The sequence below is a fragment of the Neodiprion virginianus genome, chromosome 2, assembly GCF_021901495.1.
Source record: "Neodiprion virginianus isolate iyNeoVirg1 chromosome 2, iyNeoVirg1.1, whole genome shotgun sequence".
NCBI lineage: Eukaryota > Metazoa > Arthropoda > Insecta > Hymenoptera > Diprionidae > Neodiprion > Neodiprion virginianus.
Genome location: NC_060878.1, coordinates 16656838 through 16673758, shown reverse-complemented (window position 1 = coordinate 16673758; position 16921 = coordinate 16656838). Strand labels below are relative to the sequence as shown.

At 37.6% G+C, this 16921-nt stretch overlaps 2 protein-coding genes across 4 annotated transcripts in view; one reads left to right on the top strand and one right to left on the bottom strand.

Annotated features, from left to right (window-relative positions):
* The window catches only part of LOC124299284 (flotillin-2), a 510013-nt gene that overhangs the window by 351096 nt on the left and 141996 nt on the right, over positions 1-16921 (bottom strand). The window lies entirely within an intron of this gene.
* On the top strand, positions 3427-15220 carry LOC124299268 (glucose dehydrogenase [FAD, quinone]). Of its 3 annotated transcripts, none has more exons than XM_046752352.1 (6): positions 3427-3554; positions 4697-4964; positions 7762-8027; positions 9437-9750; positions 11655-11955; positions 12283-15220. In XM_046752352.1, the coding sequence occupies exons 3-6, from the start codon at positions 7890-7892 to the stop codon at positions 13396-13398; spliced, it is 1869 nt and encodes a 622-aa protein (XP_046608308.1). In that variant the 5' UTR covers positions 3427-3554; positions 4697-4964; positions 7762-7889; the 3' UTR covers positions 13399-15220. The 3 variants fall into 3 exon arrangements, with proteins under 3 accessions (XP_046608308.1, XP_046608307.1, XP_046608309.1); XM_046752351.1 differs by having other exon boundaries at positions 3439-3613; XM_046752353.1 differs by lacking the exon at positions 3427-3554 and adding an exon at positions 3628-4022.

The window sequence follows — 16921 nt, the reverse complement described above, 5'->3', positions numbered from 1 at the left end:
CGGAACCACTTTAAGCGGGCTCTGAAAGCCAAGAACCGCTGCAGGGTACCTGAATGTATCGAAATCGTCACCGTGGCCAATGAATTGGTAACCTTGGTATATTCTTATGAGTTGAAAGGCTATTCGAGTGGCGATATGAATCAGGTATGGGAAGTAATAAAATCTTATCGATTTGAAAAGCTCTTCGCAAGGCCGGAAACCATTTTTGGCAACTGAATTTTAATTGACAAAATACAGTATCATTTCATTCAACGTTCGACAACTTTTGTGATTCGGTTGTATGATTTTGATAATAACGTGGGCTTTGCGCAGTTAAATTTCAGTGTTCAACTAACATTCAATTTCTTTACTTTTTTTATATCCTAGAGATTTTTACAAATAATTCGATGCAAGTTGATTGGCTTCAATTACAATTTTTCAATTCGTGTTTCACTTTTTTTCACCCGACTGTATGTCTGAGAGATTGTAGGAGAAGCGAATTGGAGTCGAATGACAGCAAGAACTCATTTACAACGGGATAAAAAACGAAAATGAGCTCGTCTCTCTGCAAGTTAAAATCGTGAAAGTCCTGCGGACCGTAAAAAATTGCAGGCCGGTATCTGAAGACTGGCTGAACACTTTCAAAATTACAAACAAGTGGTTGTTCAAAATGTTTCGACGGTCATTGCGATCAGTATTCCGAATTACATGTAGAAGAAATAATGGAAAAAATGTTCGAAAAATAACACTTTTCAAACAATGACTGATACTCTGAACTGACTATTGTTATACTGGCACAGAAAAACATGATGAACATTGAAAAGTTTTAGTTTTTTTTTTTCACTAATTTTATTGACAAATTAGTAGAACACGTCAGGTGTACAGTCCAGTAAAAAATATGAGAAAACGGAAAAATCAGGAAACAGAGGTTTAAAATTGATACCAAACAGAATTGGGTTCTAATGAGCTGCCAGGAAAACGGTCTTTGTGGTGTAAAAAGAATTCCAAGAAGTGTGTTTTGATCGAGACGGTTTAGTGATTATAATAAACCAGGAGTAATGAAAATATCGAAAAACTTTTATTAAATGCAAAATCGTATAGTTTTTCCAACTTCAATGTATAAAAGCTCGTAATTTTTTTCAACAAACTCTTCATAAGCGGCCTGATTCGGATTTTTCACGGAATAAATACATTTAGAGATTAAGCTTTAGTTATTAATATACGCAACATGTATCGATTTCATGCGAGTCGGTCTTTTCCTTTGTTTTTTTTTTTTTTTTAAAGCGTTTTAATTTATGAAAAATTTAAAATATTACGGTTTTGACAACTGAAAACGTGAATCATTGCGCGCTTCGTGAACTCGACTTTCGTGAAATCTTGATATCCCGCCAGGTGGATTGATATGGCAAAACGATCAAAAGAAGGCTGAAGTAGAGAAAAAGAATCATAGAATAACAGAGAATCGAGGAGGATGTTGCATTAGAAACTCCGGGTCACAACGCAGGGAGCTTTTTAATCGTCATAAGCACTGATGATCGTTCCGCAAAAGCATCCAAAACAGTGAAAGCGTTTTTCTCCTATTTTATTTTTTGAGCATTTTTACACGATTTCTCTAAAACGGAGATTCCGGTCAGCTCAAAATTTGAAAAGCATCTTCATTACGTGCGTCATTTTCGGACCATACTCGGGAGTTTCTGGGAAAACTTTAGTTTTTTAATTACTAATTAACGAAGCTTTGAATTTTGGCAAAAAATCGATGTTTTTACGAAAATGGTAGAATTTTTTTCTTTTTTTTTTTTTTTTTTACTTCGATTATGCCCCGAAAACTACATGCCCTGGGAGTATTTCAGTGAAACTTGAATGAAATCAGGCTGGTAGAATTCAAGATATCGCTGAAAAGCGAAGCATGTGTCAAAAAATTCTCAAAACTTACTATTTTTCTTATACTCTAAGCTATTATCAACTTTTTGTGATTAAAAAAAAAATTGTTTTACAACATTCAAACCATTGATAGAAATTGTGAAAAATCAAATTTTTTTACTGGCATCCATTATTCCGCAATTCGACGCTTTAGTCCCCTTAAAAACTTAATAACAATTCAATTTCAGTTAATCTGTAGACGATTCAATTGCAAATAAAATAAGCTATGACTTGTTAAAATTTGGTATGCGCTACAGATTTTTTCCAATCACAAAAAAAGGTGGAACGGTTTTTTTATTTTGTCATACTTTTATTTTGACAGCATTTTAACCGGACTGTACACCTGACGATAAATTCTTAAGCAGGCAATGAAGAAGTTGTGCATGTGCACCTGCGGTCAGTCACGTATGTCAAGGAAGACTGGAAGAGTCGGTTCCGAGGATGAATCGGCTGGACCGTCTGAATGAAAAGTTAGGAAAAGGGGGAAAAGATGTTCAAAAAATTTCCATCAACGTTATTTGCAGCAATAATGGTTTAAACTATGAAACAACATTCCTATTGCCTTGTAGAGAAGAATTTTGGGAACACTCGAGCAACACGAGCTAAGATATCAACAATTTTAGAACATTGTTTAAAAGAAGGCTGTGAAAATTATTAAATTCTAGAGGTTTTTTAACCCATTATAAAGCTTTTGGGCTCAATTTGCTCGCTGTCCAAATACCCGCAAATTGTTTGAAAAATATTGAATTGCAACTTGACAACTCCTTTCTAAATATGTCTACAAAGTACAAAATATGTCCAAAAAAGATTCTAATCAGGTAAAAAATACCAAAGTGTAATTATTTTTGAGCATATTAATTACAAAACATCTGCTCAAAATTTCTTGTGTCATTTAAGTTTGCTCACAGTCAGATTCATTCCCAGTACATATATTGTCAAATTTAATTTCTGTATCATCGGTACAAATACATGGTGGCCACAAATTTTTTGGAAAAAAAAAAAAAAAATTCCATGAAATTTCCAGGTTTTCCAAGACCTAAAACCTAGTTTTCACTGACATTTTCCCAGTTATAGTACAGGTTAAAAAAATCAAAATCTTTCAACCTATTAATTCAATTCGAATCGAAGAAAAGTACAGTGAATAAAAAAGTCAATTCAAGCCAATTTGTTTTCTGTACGGATAAAAGTAAATTCGCCACCTCAGAAAATGATTTCCGATTCCCATGATGGAAAAGTGAAGTTTTCAGTTTTTCCCATGACTGAATAAAAAATTCTTCGACATTTCTACGTTTTCCAAATGTGTGGCTACCCTGAGCTAACACTGTTGGAGATTTTTAAACGTTTCTGTTTGCTTTTCCTAACTTTTCATTCAGACGATACGTCCAATTTATCCGTTAGCGTTCGGGAATGAATTTGAAATAGGCAGGCAGAGGTTTCTTGTCGAATAGACGACGACTGGGCGATGGTGAAGGTGGGACACGATGGCGGGGGAGAGCTGGCGAGTTTCACTCCTGGCATTCACCGAGACGAGGAGCCAACGTTCGACTTCAAGACCGGCTCACTTTATATTCGCGATTTGTTCTCGGTCAACTAAACTAAAAACTGTTCCATCGTTTCCGCTGACAATAATCCGTGACGTCAGCTGATCAGTGCAAGTGAGTTTTTCAGTGAACACAGTCAACGGTTTACGGTTCACCGACTTCCAAGGAGAAAAGTACCGTGGCACGGATAAAAATACCGTTCGCTCTTTTCCTTACGTTGAAAAAATTTCATTGTATAATTCATCGCTTTATCGAATCAATTGACCATTCGGTGTCCGAGATTCGATTCCATTGATAAACCAGTCAGGCATTCCAATAACGAAAATCGGTCAATTTTTAATCATAAATGAGATGCGATGGAACTTGTTAAGTGATGGTTTTTTTTTTGTTTTCTTTTTTTTTTTTGAGTGTCCGTACAAATTTCGTCTTCGGTGAACAAAAACGTGGTTCGATTTTGTACAAAGAAAGTGTGTGAAAAGTGATAGAATATGTGATTAAAATAGCTCTCGCCAGGCGGGAAAAACATTTTGAAACATTGAATTTAAAATGAAACCACTTTCTTGTTAATAATATCAATGAAATGTAATTGTACCATCACTTTTCATCGATCGAAAAATTTATACAGTTTGACCAATTTTGATTAAAGATAGTTCATTTCATTCGCAAATACATTTTTTATAAATTCTCTGAGTTATATTTCGGATAAGCTAATTTTGAGAAGCCGCTAAGACTTGAAAGGAAAACGTATCCGAATAAAATTAGAATCGATTGCTTTTGAAACGTGAAAAAAAACAAATATGGTCAAATAAATATTGATAGTATTTGGCGACAATAATAATACCGGAGCAACTGACAATGTTATACAATGTGTAGAAACATTTTCTGTACGAGGAGGAAACAAATTTATATAAATATATAAATCATGATCGCATAACTGTTTTCAGATTGATAAGTTAACGCAACAGATGCCCGCGTAATTCGGCCGGAGATTATATAAATTTTCTGAATTATCCATAATAAGATTAACAACAGTAGCTTGCGACGTTTCAATCACGGTAACTGTAATGTTGACAAAATTTATAAACTATTTTTAATAACTCGGAGAGAAAAATGTAAATTCTAGTCGCAATTATTCTAAAAAAACTTGAAGGATATTGATGTTGAAAATGAGAAGAAAAGAATAAATTTAGCCTTCGTTTAAACTTTACTATTTCAATGCTCCTTGTATGACTTTAAACAAGTACCGTTTCTTTCAGCTTATTCATCGCGCGTGAATATACGCGGTCAAGTGGATGATAGCCTGGAGCAAAACCTATCAGTCTAGCCGTCTAGTTTTCGAAAGAAAGTTATATCAGCAACGCGTGTAACTTGGTCCGAAGTTCGGCGGCGTTAATAGTTGCAAAATTTCACCAAGAACGGTCGAAACTTTCGGCTGCAGTTTTGCCGCCATTCACACAACACGTGTGAACAACAACTTGATCTTGAGTGAAAGTGAATCCGTCATTATAACTTTCAAGATTACAGGTGAGTGACGACCTATATTTAGAATATTTGCATTTATCAATTTATCAGAGTCCGATCTTTCTTCCTTCCTAACCCTTTAACTCGCGCATTATTGTTCTGAGCCAACTTTTGTAACAAGATAGTATTGTATGGTTTTTCGTGTCACGGATTACGAATCTTGAATCGAATTTGAAAAACTCTAAATGCCTGATTCAATATGGCAGACAAAAGTTTCAAACTTCACTGAATTCAGTTGAAAAACTTTACGCAGGAGTTTTCGGCGTCGCTGATTACAAATCTGAATTCAGATTTTTCAAATTCAAGATGATGGATCCAATGTGGTGAACGAAAATTTCAAATTTCATGAAATACGGACAAAAAACTCTATACAGTGGTTTTCAGTATCACCGATTGGATTCACCGTACTGAATTTTCAAAATCTGATTTCAGATTCTTTATTATCAACCCCGAAAATCCCTGGTCAGAGTTTTTTTTTATACATTCGATGGAATTTGAAATTTCTATCTGCCATATTGGATCCGCCATCTTGAACTTTTTAAATTCGATTTAAAATTCGTAATTAGCGACTCCAAAGACTTATAATTTATGTAAAACATGTAGAGAGGTCACTTTCTCGGAAATGAATTATTACTTCGACTGTCGCGATTTTTGGGAATCAATTTGTTTCTAACAATAATAATTTACAGTATCTCGCAATAATTACTCTCAAGTATTGCAACCTATCAGTATGCTGTCAGAAACAGTAAAGAACCGCAAAGAAATATGTTGCAAAGTTCTCTACATATACAAAAAATGGATATAAAATAGATGGCAAGAATACTTACGGTTATGATTAAAAGGGTTACTGACCTGCGTCAATGAGAGACGGTATTTGAACGAAAAAAAAGTTTGTACGCCTGGTGCAGTATGTTCCAGAATCCTTAATCACAATTCGTTATTAATTACATTTTAATGAAAAGTTATTCTGTTTAATAAATTTTTTGCAATAATACCGACTCTGAAACCGTACCGTGATTTTTTCAGATTTCTTATACAACTGTTCAATTATTTACAAATATTTAAAGTGTTCGAGAAAAGGACCTATTTTAAGATTCTTAAAAAATTCTCAGACATCGTATTTTCTATTCCAAACATTTCAAGGTCGGACAAATGATGGGCCGATTTTTTCCCATTTTTTTTCTCAGCACTTTAAATTATTTTGGTCAGCTAACACATTGTTTGAACGGTCTGAAAATTTTGAAAATTCTCAAAACTTTTATTCTCCACTTGGAACATTTCTAGATCAGTTTCGTTATGGAGCGATTTTTATCTATTTTGTGGTACGTGCAACTTTTCTTATCAACTTCATAATTAAACCGCTGTAGAAATGTTCTGAGTGAAAAATCGAAGTTTTGAGAATTTTTTGAACATTTTCAGGCCATTTAAACAATGTTTTAGTTGGTTAAAAAAATTTGGTGTTGGAAAAAAAAAAAAAAAAAATAGAAAAAAAAATGAACCCATCATTGGGCCAGCCTTGAAATGTTTGGAAAATAAAATACAGTTGATGGGAATTTTTTGAGAATTTTAAAAAAGGTTCTTCTCAAAATCACTCTCAATATTTATATTATAAATGATTAACCAGTTGGGGTAATTGCAGAATCATTTTTGAACAAAATCGTATGGAATTCCCCATATGTGATTTGTAATTGAAACAAAGTAAAATATTAAATCCATTCTTAATTACAAAAGATGGATGTGTAATGGGTTTTTTATGTACAATTATAATGCAGAAGTGTAATTTTGACTGATGACAATTCTTTTACGCAACTTGACCGACTGACTTCAGCGCTGATAATTTCGGCGCAAAAAAGGTTCCAAGAAAAGTCAGAAAACTTTTTGAAACCTCCGAGTAAAACCGTGAAGTTTATAGCAATAATCGCTTTGAGGTTTAAAAACGTGTATCTTTTTTTTACAGCATTTGCTGAAAGGCAAAGTTTAACTTGCTGCCGTTTTTTATTGCGGGGCGTAAAAAAATTCGAACATTTCAAATACCAGCAGCGAAAAGGGTTGAAACCGATGGCTTTTGAAATTTTGAAAAGTCTAGAAAAAAATTTAACTTTCGTGAACGAAAATATGCCGAAGCTCGGCAAATTTAAAATAGTTCAAAATTTGTGGAAAAATGTAGACTATTCAATTCTCTTCACAACTAATATGTCGCATGGCTTTTGTTCAAATATATCGGAAGCGTGAAGAAATCTATACCTTTTTGAAAATTTAAAAGTATTTTGCTTTTGCCTAGTTTCATCAGTTTCCACGATCGCAGTTTCGCAGCTTTTCAACTTAGGAGATTGCGATATTTGAAAAGTTTCAAAATTTGAAACGCCTCTAGTTCAACTAATTTTCAGAGAAAGTCTTTGAATTCTTTCAAATTTTTCACATTCTTCACCAGCGTGTTGCAACCAGTCGAACTTTGTCCACGTGTCGACGGATTGAGGAAAATATGTCGCGATGTCCTGAATCGTACTTCATAACTGAGGACGACTCATTGGATCCGGAAGACTTTGAGCTTTCGCAACTTTTTTCAAATTTTTATCCGTCACATTTGCACATGTAGATATCGAACTTTAAGGTTTCGCGTCTAATTTTTTCAAGGCAATGGACTCGGTGCATCAGCAAACGCTTTTTGCACCTCAACCAAAACTTGCAAATGACATTAATTCTCACCGGATAAATGATCGCAGAGACTAGCATCACGTTAAATACGAAACCGAGAAGTTTTTAATCATAAAATCGATCTAACGAGTAAATATTCATGCAGAAACAGCGAGAGTATCGACTCTCTCATTTCCTTCCTGCCTGCCAGTCGGCGACTTCGTCCATTATCGCTATGGCGTTTCGGATCGAATGACCATAAACTTCGCCAAAAGCTAACATCGAAGAACCAAGATGTCGACCGGCTTGGCAGCGCTTGCTGGATCCTCTTCGCTGTTGGGACTGACCGCCATTCCGCTGATCGCCATCGGCCTCAGTGTCATTCGCTACAACAGCGTCGACCCAGAGGGTCATCCAACCGACGCAAGACAGGTGAAATATCGCAGTAGCGAAGAACATGAAAGACCCGGAATTCCGCAGCTTGCGCAAGTTCGTTACGAAGTAAAACGACTCGGTTGTGCTCAAGCAAATTCAAAACGGGACTGTAATCATCGTGGCATTTTTTTTACCACAAATAAAAACTTCGAGTCTGACTTGTATCAAGTACATGTCCGCAATCAAGGACGAATTGGTTAAACCACCTGAATGAAAAGTTTGTTAGAAAGATAATGAAAGACATTGAAAAATTTCAGCAGTGTACTGATCATAGTGAAGAAGAATGAAGTAACATTTCTATAACGTCATAGAAACGAGCATATGATTATGAGTAAATTCCAGTACCTACCATACGTTAAGATATATGGACAATTCGGAAAGAAGTTTTATGTAAATTAAAACGCTCACCTACTTTTCGGCGTCGATAATAAGCCCCAGTTATGAACAACGCTTTGACGGTGCGGTTGCACTTTTTTCTAAATTAATAATGGACTTCAAACTTTCGAGGTGAAGTATTTTTTCTTTGAAATTTTTGTCACAGACCTCAAAAGATTCTCCTTTATCATACCTGACAGCGCCTTCGGTGGTCAGACTGATTGTGGAAGATGAAACCAACCCTGATATGAACGCCTTTCCAACCATCTATCGTTTCCAGTCTTGTATAAAAATACCATGACTATAATGTAATATTACCTAATTTTTTCCCGTTACAAGCGGATGTAAAAGCACCTTGAAACGTTATGTAAAATTTTTTATATTTATCAGCACGTGATATTAGAATTTCTTCAGATTCGTTTCTGCTACATAGAAGGGACGTTCTTTCATCTTAGTTCACCATCAATGTCTCAAATGACACTACTGAAACTTTTTTAAAGATGTTTTTCGCTATTACCAACTTTTAATTCAGACGGTCCATTCATCCCTAATACGCTGAATCTGGGTCTTGAGTTTTATGATTTGACTTACGTAAAACAGTGTAAATTTCACTATTTTTATGATCACGTCGAACTTCTAAATATTTATCGTGACCTTGGATAACGATTAAAAACAGTTACTAGTAAATTACTGGTACATTACTTGTACCATTTAACGCGACTTTGTATCAACTCGTTTTTCGAGCATCGAGTCGAGCATTGCAGTTTCCAAGTGTCAGGGACATAACTCTTCAAGTAACACAAACACTCTCGATTACATGAACGTAGTTTTATCCACGAAACAAAAGTTCGGTGTTATTTTTCTTTTTCTCTTTTAATAGAATAACGTTTACTTGAATTGAAAAAAATTCTGTTTCCTCAGCCACATTTCAGTAGATTGAAGGAATCCTTTGTGCGAATCGAGACTTGGGTCTGGACGGTTTTCGAAAACTGAATATAATAACGGTTACGCAATTTTCGACCTTCTTTTAGCTTCTGCCGATGTACGATTTCATCGTTATTGGGGGAGGAAGCGCTGGAGCCGTGGTGGCTTCAAGACTATCGGAGGTAGCGAACTGGACGGTGTTGCTCCTCGAGGCAGGCGGCGATGAGAACGAGATTTCCGACGTCCCGGCGTTGGCGGGATACACGCAGCTTTCGGAGTTCGACTGGAAGTACCAAACTTCACCCCCGGGTGCTTCGGCCTATTGCCTTGCGATGGTAGGAGATCGATGCAACTGGCCTCGAGGCAAAGTTCTGGGGGGCAGCAGCGTCTTGAACTCGATGATTTACGTGCGCGGCAACAGGTGAGCAAAGTTAAGGTCTCGTGCTTTCGAAACAGACAAGGAAGGTCAGCTTGGGTCTATCCCAACTCGATCTCTCCGATTTCATTTCTTTTGTAATATGTTATACCTAGAAGACTAAAAACTAAGCGACACGTATTTTCTTTATCTGCCATTAACAATTTAGGAGAGTGAAACCACCTTCCATATTAATGCATGTCATAAGTCGCGTCTTGGCAGTTTTTGTATTCAATTAAGAAAATAACATTTTTCATTTCTCGTTATGAGACATCTTCTCCACTAGGATTGGTTAAACAATATTATGTTCCGACTTAAACGACATGCTTTACTTTGGAGGGTGATTTCAGCCCCATAAAGTATTTAATGGCAGATAAAAAAAAATACGTGTCGCTTATTTTTTAGTCTACTATAACATATTACAAAAGAAATCATATCAGAGAGATCCACCTGGGATAACTTCCTTGTGAGACGCCACTCACTTAGGAATCAAACAAATGATTTTATTTCATTGGACAAACTGATTGTGTATTACAGAATGCAAATATTTGTTTTTTCATCGAGCAGCATAAATTTTAACAGTTTCAAAAAATTTATGGTTCATGTTAGCTGTTTCGACATCACAAACCAAGTTTTACGTGATCATTTCACGGGCAATAAATCGGTGACCGCGTATAGGTCTATTTTTCAGCAAACCCAGATAGTTGTAATTGTTGTAAAGTTAAGAGTACATCGTTGGCTCAATTCGACCTCACAAGGTAATGTTGCGTTCAGAAAATATGCCTTTTCTGTGCGAGTGTGAGGATCTGCGACGACAAGTTGACTGTAAAGAATATTTTTTACTGCCAGACTTTGGGCGAAAATGGAAATAAATGTACCAGTATTTTACACGGAAATGGCACTGTTTTATTACGGAGCCAAATTGGACTAACGGTGCACCTTCACATATACAACTCTGCATGAATGGATTATGTGAAATGTGGTTCTTAGTGTTGAAACAGCAAAAACCAAATATAAATTGACATTTGCACCTTAATAGTGATCAGTTTCCGCGACATAATGCTCTCCTTGACTTAAGATTGAATTTCCGAGATTTCTATCAATTTCTACTTCATCATTTAATTTTCCTTGATTTTCAGTGTAATCAGTAATTCATTGCGATTTCCTGCGACTCAACATGAAATGTTCTAAATGTTCCAACGTTCTAAAGTTGAATATTAAAAAATGCCGACTTGATAAACAAAAAAATTTCCAGTGACTTAGTACAAGAAAATCTTCTAAATAAAATGAGCCACGATGGAAGCATATCTAAAGAATTTAATGACGTTTTTTTATCGTTTCGAAACGATTTAAAATAATTGGAAACGAAGCATCGATTTCGAAGCTTCTGTCCACAATTCCAGTATTTTTTATTTTCCTACTTTTGAAGAGGTCTTCGTGGTTCACAAATGTAATAATTTCATAAATCCTCAACGTACGCTTGGGAACAATGAATTTGAGACAACTAATTTTTTACACTAGACAGTTATGTTGGCAACACAGAGAAACCTGCAGCGCCACAGTCGGCTGAGCGCGAAACAAACTAAACCTCATATACGTAACATAACCCATCACCGTCGAATCTAACCGTAGAATACCGCGGGGATAATGACTTGTTGGATTGACACGTCAATTCTAAGGTTAGATTCGACGGCCATGGGTTATGTTACGTATATGAGGTTGAGTTTGTTTCGCGCTCGGCCGACTGTGGCACTGCAGGTTTCTCTGTGTTGCCAACATAACTGTCTGGTGTAAAAAATTAGCCGTCTAAGATTCACTGTCCCCAAGTGTACGGTCTATCTGGTTAAATTAATAAACGGTATCAGTTTTTGACTGTCGAACCCCCTCAAATGATCGTACCCGGTTTTCAGACTAGATTACGACGGCTGGGCAGAGCTGGGAAACAGCGGGTGGAGCTACGAGGAGGTGCTGCCGTACTTCTTAAAGTCGGAAGACAACAGGAACCCCTACTTGGCTCGAACTGGGTACCACGGCACCGGCGGCTACCTGACGGTGCAGGAGTCGCCGTGGCGGACGCCGTTGGCTGTGGCATTCATCAAGGCAGGGAGCGAGCTGGGCTACGAGAACCGAGACATAAACGGAGCCAACCAGACGGGCTTCATGCTGGCCCAGGGGACGATACGAAGAGGGAGTCGCTGCTCGACGGCAAAGGCATGCGACACCTTTCGCGAAATCATTTTGTTACAAACAGAGACAGGGTTGCTTGAATTCACTGAATATGTCGACGAAATATGCTTGGATAAATATTTGTCCAACTCTGTATTAACGTCATACGATTGTTGAAAAGTGAAGAATAGAAGGACAATTTTTGTTATGAAGTCAGCCCGTGCTGATTTGAAAAAAACATTTCGTTCACGATTTTTGGTGAATTTGGTAAAAGAAAAAAACATTTCGAGCTTTGGCACTCTTGGTCAAACAGAGGGGTCAATAAGCTCGGGAGAACGCCGAAATCTGACGCTTGAATTTTATTACTTGCAGGCGTTCCTGCGACCGGTACGAAATCGGCGAAACCTGCACATAGCGCTGAAGGCGCAAGCAACGCGGATAATCTTCAACAAGAACAAGCGAGCAATCGGGGTCGAGTATGTGCGAGACGGAAGAATGAACGCGGTGCGAGTCCGGCGAGAGATAATCAGTTCATCGGGAGCGATCGGTTCACCGCAGCTGCTGATGCTGTCGGGAATCGGGCCGAAGGAGCATTTGGAGAGTCTCGGAATCCCGGTGCTGTCGGATCTGAAGGTGGGCGAAAACCTGCAGGACCACGTGGGCTTGGGCGGCCTGACGTTCATCGTCAACGAGCCGGTCACGCTACGGAAAGACCGGTTCCAAACGCTGCCAGTGGCCATGGACTACATAGTGAGCGAGAGAGGCCCGATGACGAGTCTGGGCGTGGAAGGTCTCGCCTTTGTGAACACGCGCTTCGCCGATAAGTCAGGTGCCTTCCCGGACGTGCAATTCCACTTTGCGCCAAGCTCGATAAATTCGGACGGCGGCGAGCATATCCGACGGATATTGGGGCTCAGAGATAGCGTCTTCAACACCGTATACAAACCGTTGCTAAGTGCGGAGACCTGGACAATCCTGCCTCTGCTACTGCGGCCGAAAAGTGCCGGCTGGATTCGACTTCGGAGCCGCGACCCGGCGGTTTACCCGGACATCAATCCGAACTACTTTACCCACAAGGAAGACATGGACGTGCTGGTAGAGGCCATCCGCATTGCCCTTCAAGTGTCCAACACAACGACCTTCCAGAGGTTCGGATCGCGTCCTCACATGATACCCTTCCCCGGCTGTCAGAGGTTTCCATTCGACACCTACGAGTACTGGGAATGTTCCATTCGCCATTTTACCTTCACCATTTACCATCCCGTTGGAACGTGCAAGATGGGACCGGCCGATGATCCGGACGCTGTTGTCGATCCCAGGCTTAGGGTTTACGGCGTTCAAGGGCTCAGAGTCATCGATGCTTCCATCATGCCTAAAATTGTCAGTGGCAATCCCAACGCCGGCGTGATCATGATTGGCGAAAAGGCCAGCGACATGATCAAACAGGACTGGCGTGTGCACAAGAAATTCCAGGGAACGGGGAGGTAGCAAAGCTCGCAATAATCCGCGGACATCACGAGACACGCATGATGTTTATCAGCTCCGAGGCTGTGCGACTGCTCTATTTGCATCCACCAAGTCATCTCGATAAAACAGACGAATGGAATTGGCTCAAATTTCGACAGTGCACTGCGTTTTAATCGCGGAATTGGGAATAAAACAGTCTTGGTGAGCGAGGTAGTTTCACTTTTCATCAGAGTTTCAAGGGCGTGTGATGGTCCTGCCTTTACCGACAGAGTCACCTCGACCGTTTCCGTTTTATCGATGAACAAACGAACAGAATCGGCTCCAACTTTAACAGTGTACTACATTTTCATCGCGGAATTTAGGATTAAGCAGACTTGGGAAACAAGGAAGTTTCACTTGTTATAGAATTAATTTCAAGGTCATGTGACAGTTCTACACTCGACAAACGACTGACATCATTCTTATTCTTCGTTTACTTTGCAAACGAATAAACGGAATATGCTTAAAATTCGATAATACGTTACTTTCGTATTGCGACATTCAAGAATCATAGAAATATTAAAAATTATTATACGAACGCTCCGATTTACATGAGCGGAAAAATGTGGTTGATATGATTAAGTTCAGATATGGAGAACGAGCTACTTTCGGTTCGTTGGTTACTCAATGAGCTAGCCGGGCTGCTCAAATTAGGATACTGTTTGGTAAGATCGGTTTAAGGCTGTGCAACAATCAAAACTTTACCAACTGAGTCATCCCGACAAATAAATGACCGGAATCGGGTCAAGTTTAGACGGTGTATTGATTTTTCGTTGCACAATTAAAGAATCTTACTCATACCAGTTACGTACTCTTTCCGAGTAATCGTCATACTTGCGTATAGTTTGTTTTTGTTGATTATTCGTAAGTGATATAGACAAAGCATTTCGAGCTTCACACTTTACACTTTCTGAATAAAGGTTACATACAGTTCGAACAGTCATTTGGTTGACAAAATGCGGTATTCTTAAGGGTTTTACAATTCTCTCCTCTTGGAGCAACGAAATCCTATCAAACTTTGAAGAATGATAGTGTTTGAAATTATGCTCGTATATTGGCTAAAAGCGATTCGAAAAATTGATGGAAACACTGAACATGTAATAGATTCTTATTTAGTTTGAGGTTATATTAGGCTACTGATATCCGAATCCTATGTTTTCCATATTTTTACATCAATTTTCGAACTTTTTTTCAGCCAACACACAAACACAATAGTAAATGCTATTATATTCCAAAGTTTCAAATAATTTCCTTACTCTGGAAAAGAGTAGCTTCGTGGGCACTGCGATCGCCCCTTAATTGAAAATTCAACGATTTTTTGGTTTGCCATATTTCAAAAATTTTAATATCAATGATTAGAAACTAATGGCGAACGGTTTTGGGCTATCTTTTCAGCAATTGAAAAAACAGAGTATCAACGCGGCGTTGATTACATGCAATTGAAATAAATTCATTATCCATTGTTTAGACTAACCGATTAAAATTTGCAAGGTTTAAAAATAATTTCGACTTTCGAGTGTGGATTCATATGAATTTTTGTGACTATAATTGTAGAAATATCTGTAAATAAGGTTATAATTATGTATTATATTACGATACACGTGCCATTTTCCATCCGACTCTTTTTCTCGTCAATGTAACTAAATGTTTGCGAGTAATCGTGAGACATATTTTCTTTTTTATATACGTTACGTTATAATAGGTTTAGATGGGAGATATGAAACAGAATGAAAGAGTTTCGACAGTTGTAATAATTTTAATAGCAAAACAAAACTGCAAATAATTTGTAAATGTGAAAAATAAAACTATGTATAAATTCAAATCCTAATATCAGCACATAATTTAATACCCATTCGGAAAAAAAAACATTATTTCTTGGTGCAAAAATGTCATTAAAAAAATGGAAAATAACAAAACAATTTCAACTCACAAGTACATCCCAGTTGTGTTTTATTTTCTCTGATTCAGCGACAGACCAGCGACATTTTGTATCACTATCTTGAATAACGTAATTATTGTTCATTTTTACAATCAACCGTGCACAATCATATTTCCGTACGATTGTTGTTTCAAACAGAATTTGAAAAAATTTCTGCGTTATCCCAGGACTCCGTTGACTTTTTATTTTCACTGGAATCTCGTAGGTATGAATACCAGGCAAAACTTCCTACCTTACCGACAGTTCAGAATTCTGCAATAATAACATTTCCAATTAAGAAGCCGAGCTAAGCTTTCTACCTTACCGACAGTCTAAAATTCTGCAATAACGATATTTCTGAATAAGAACGGTAATTTCATAACACCACGTTTTCAACTCGCTTGAAAAAATAATCGAACCACGAATGACGTCAGCTTGTGTTTCCTGCATTCAAGAGTGAATTGTACCAATATAGTTGGTACCGAATAGCCATGTCCTTAACCAGAAATCAAAGGAGAGAGTTCATCAGCTCGGAAGCATGTAGATATTAACGATATGCTTTTATAATGTAGGTACACGACACTCCGACTGAGGAACTGAATAATTAAAGAACCAGTCTGTATATATGCAACAGGACGCCCGACGTTCATTTAGTGTATTCAATATTTTTAATTAACCTCAACTGATATCGCGATCAAGTATGATAAACTAATTAATCTTGAAAAAACACCGGGTGCAGATTTTTTTTCGCACATTACACCACGGAAGAACTGGAGAGAAGGAGAACGACAAGTGGGACGTAGAAAGATAAATATACAGTCGAAATTCATCACCACGCAAAACTTTCATTTTACTGCCGGCAAGTTTGGGTTTGTACGTTACGTCTGCACACGTTGAAATATACAAATCCAAACAAGAATTGCGTGCGGAGAATGCGTTATACGCCACAACGATATAATACGTGCGATTTCAGAATATCGTCGGTATGGAGTAATCCATACATACTTGATTGCACGACGTTGTACGTTGGGTGTGGATTTACCGTGACTGAAAAAAGTAGCGAAACACATTCACAGATTGAATATCATTCAATCAAATCAAATATTTTCGAGAATGGTGAATAAAAAAACTTTCGGACATCGTCATTGAGTCAATAACTCAAGTACCTACCTCAAATTTCCTGCATAATTATATCTATAAAACACTTGACTCAACGACTTTCATCCAGAATAACAAAATTTCTCGAGTATCTACTAGTTCACTCATCCCTACGCGGTCCTAAAATTGTTTTCTTTGTTTTGTCTATCGGAATTGTGAAGCTTTTTTTATCGAACACTTTTTTCTTCTACGAAATATTCTTCGCGAATTAGGTTTTACTTTTTTTTTTTATTTCCACAAAATCCATACACGTTATACGTATATACCTATGCCATAGTATATTGCGTCACTAGTGCGAAAAGTGGACGATTTCCGATGAGTGTGAAGTTTGTAGCATGAGCCTCAATGTTAGAGCAAGTGCTGCCATCGTACGAGCCAGATATCACTTGTACGCGTTATTTTTTCTAACACCTGTGAGGAAAAGATTGA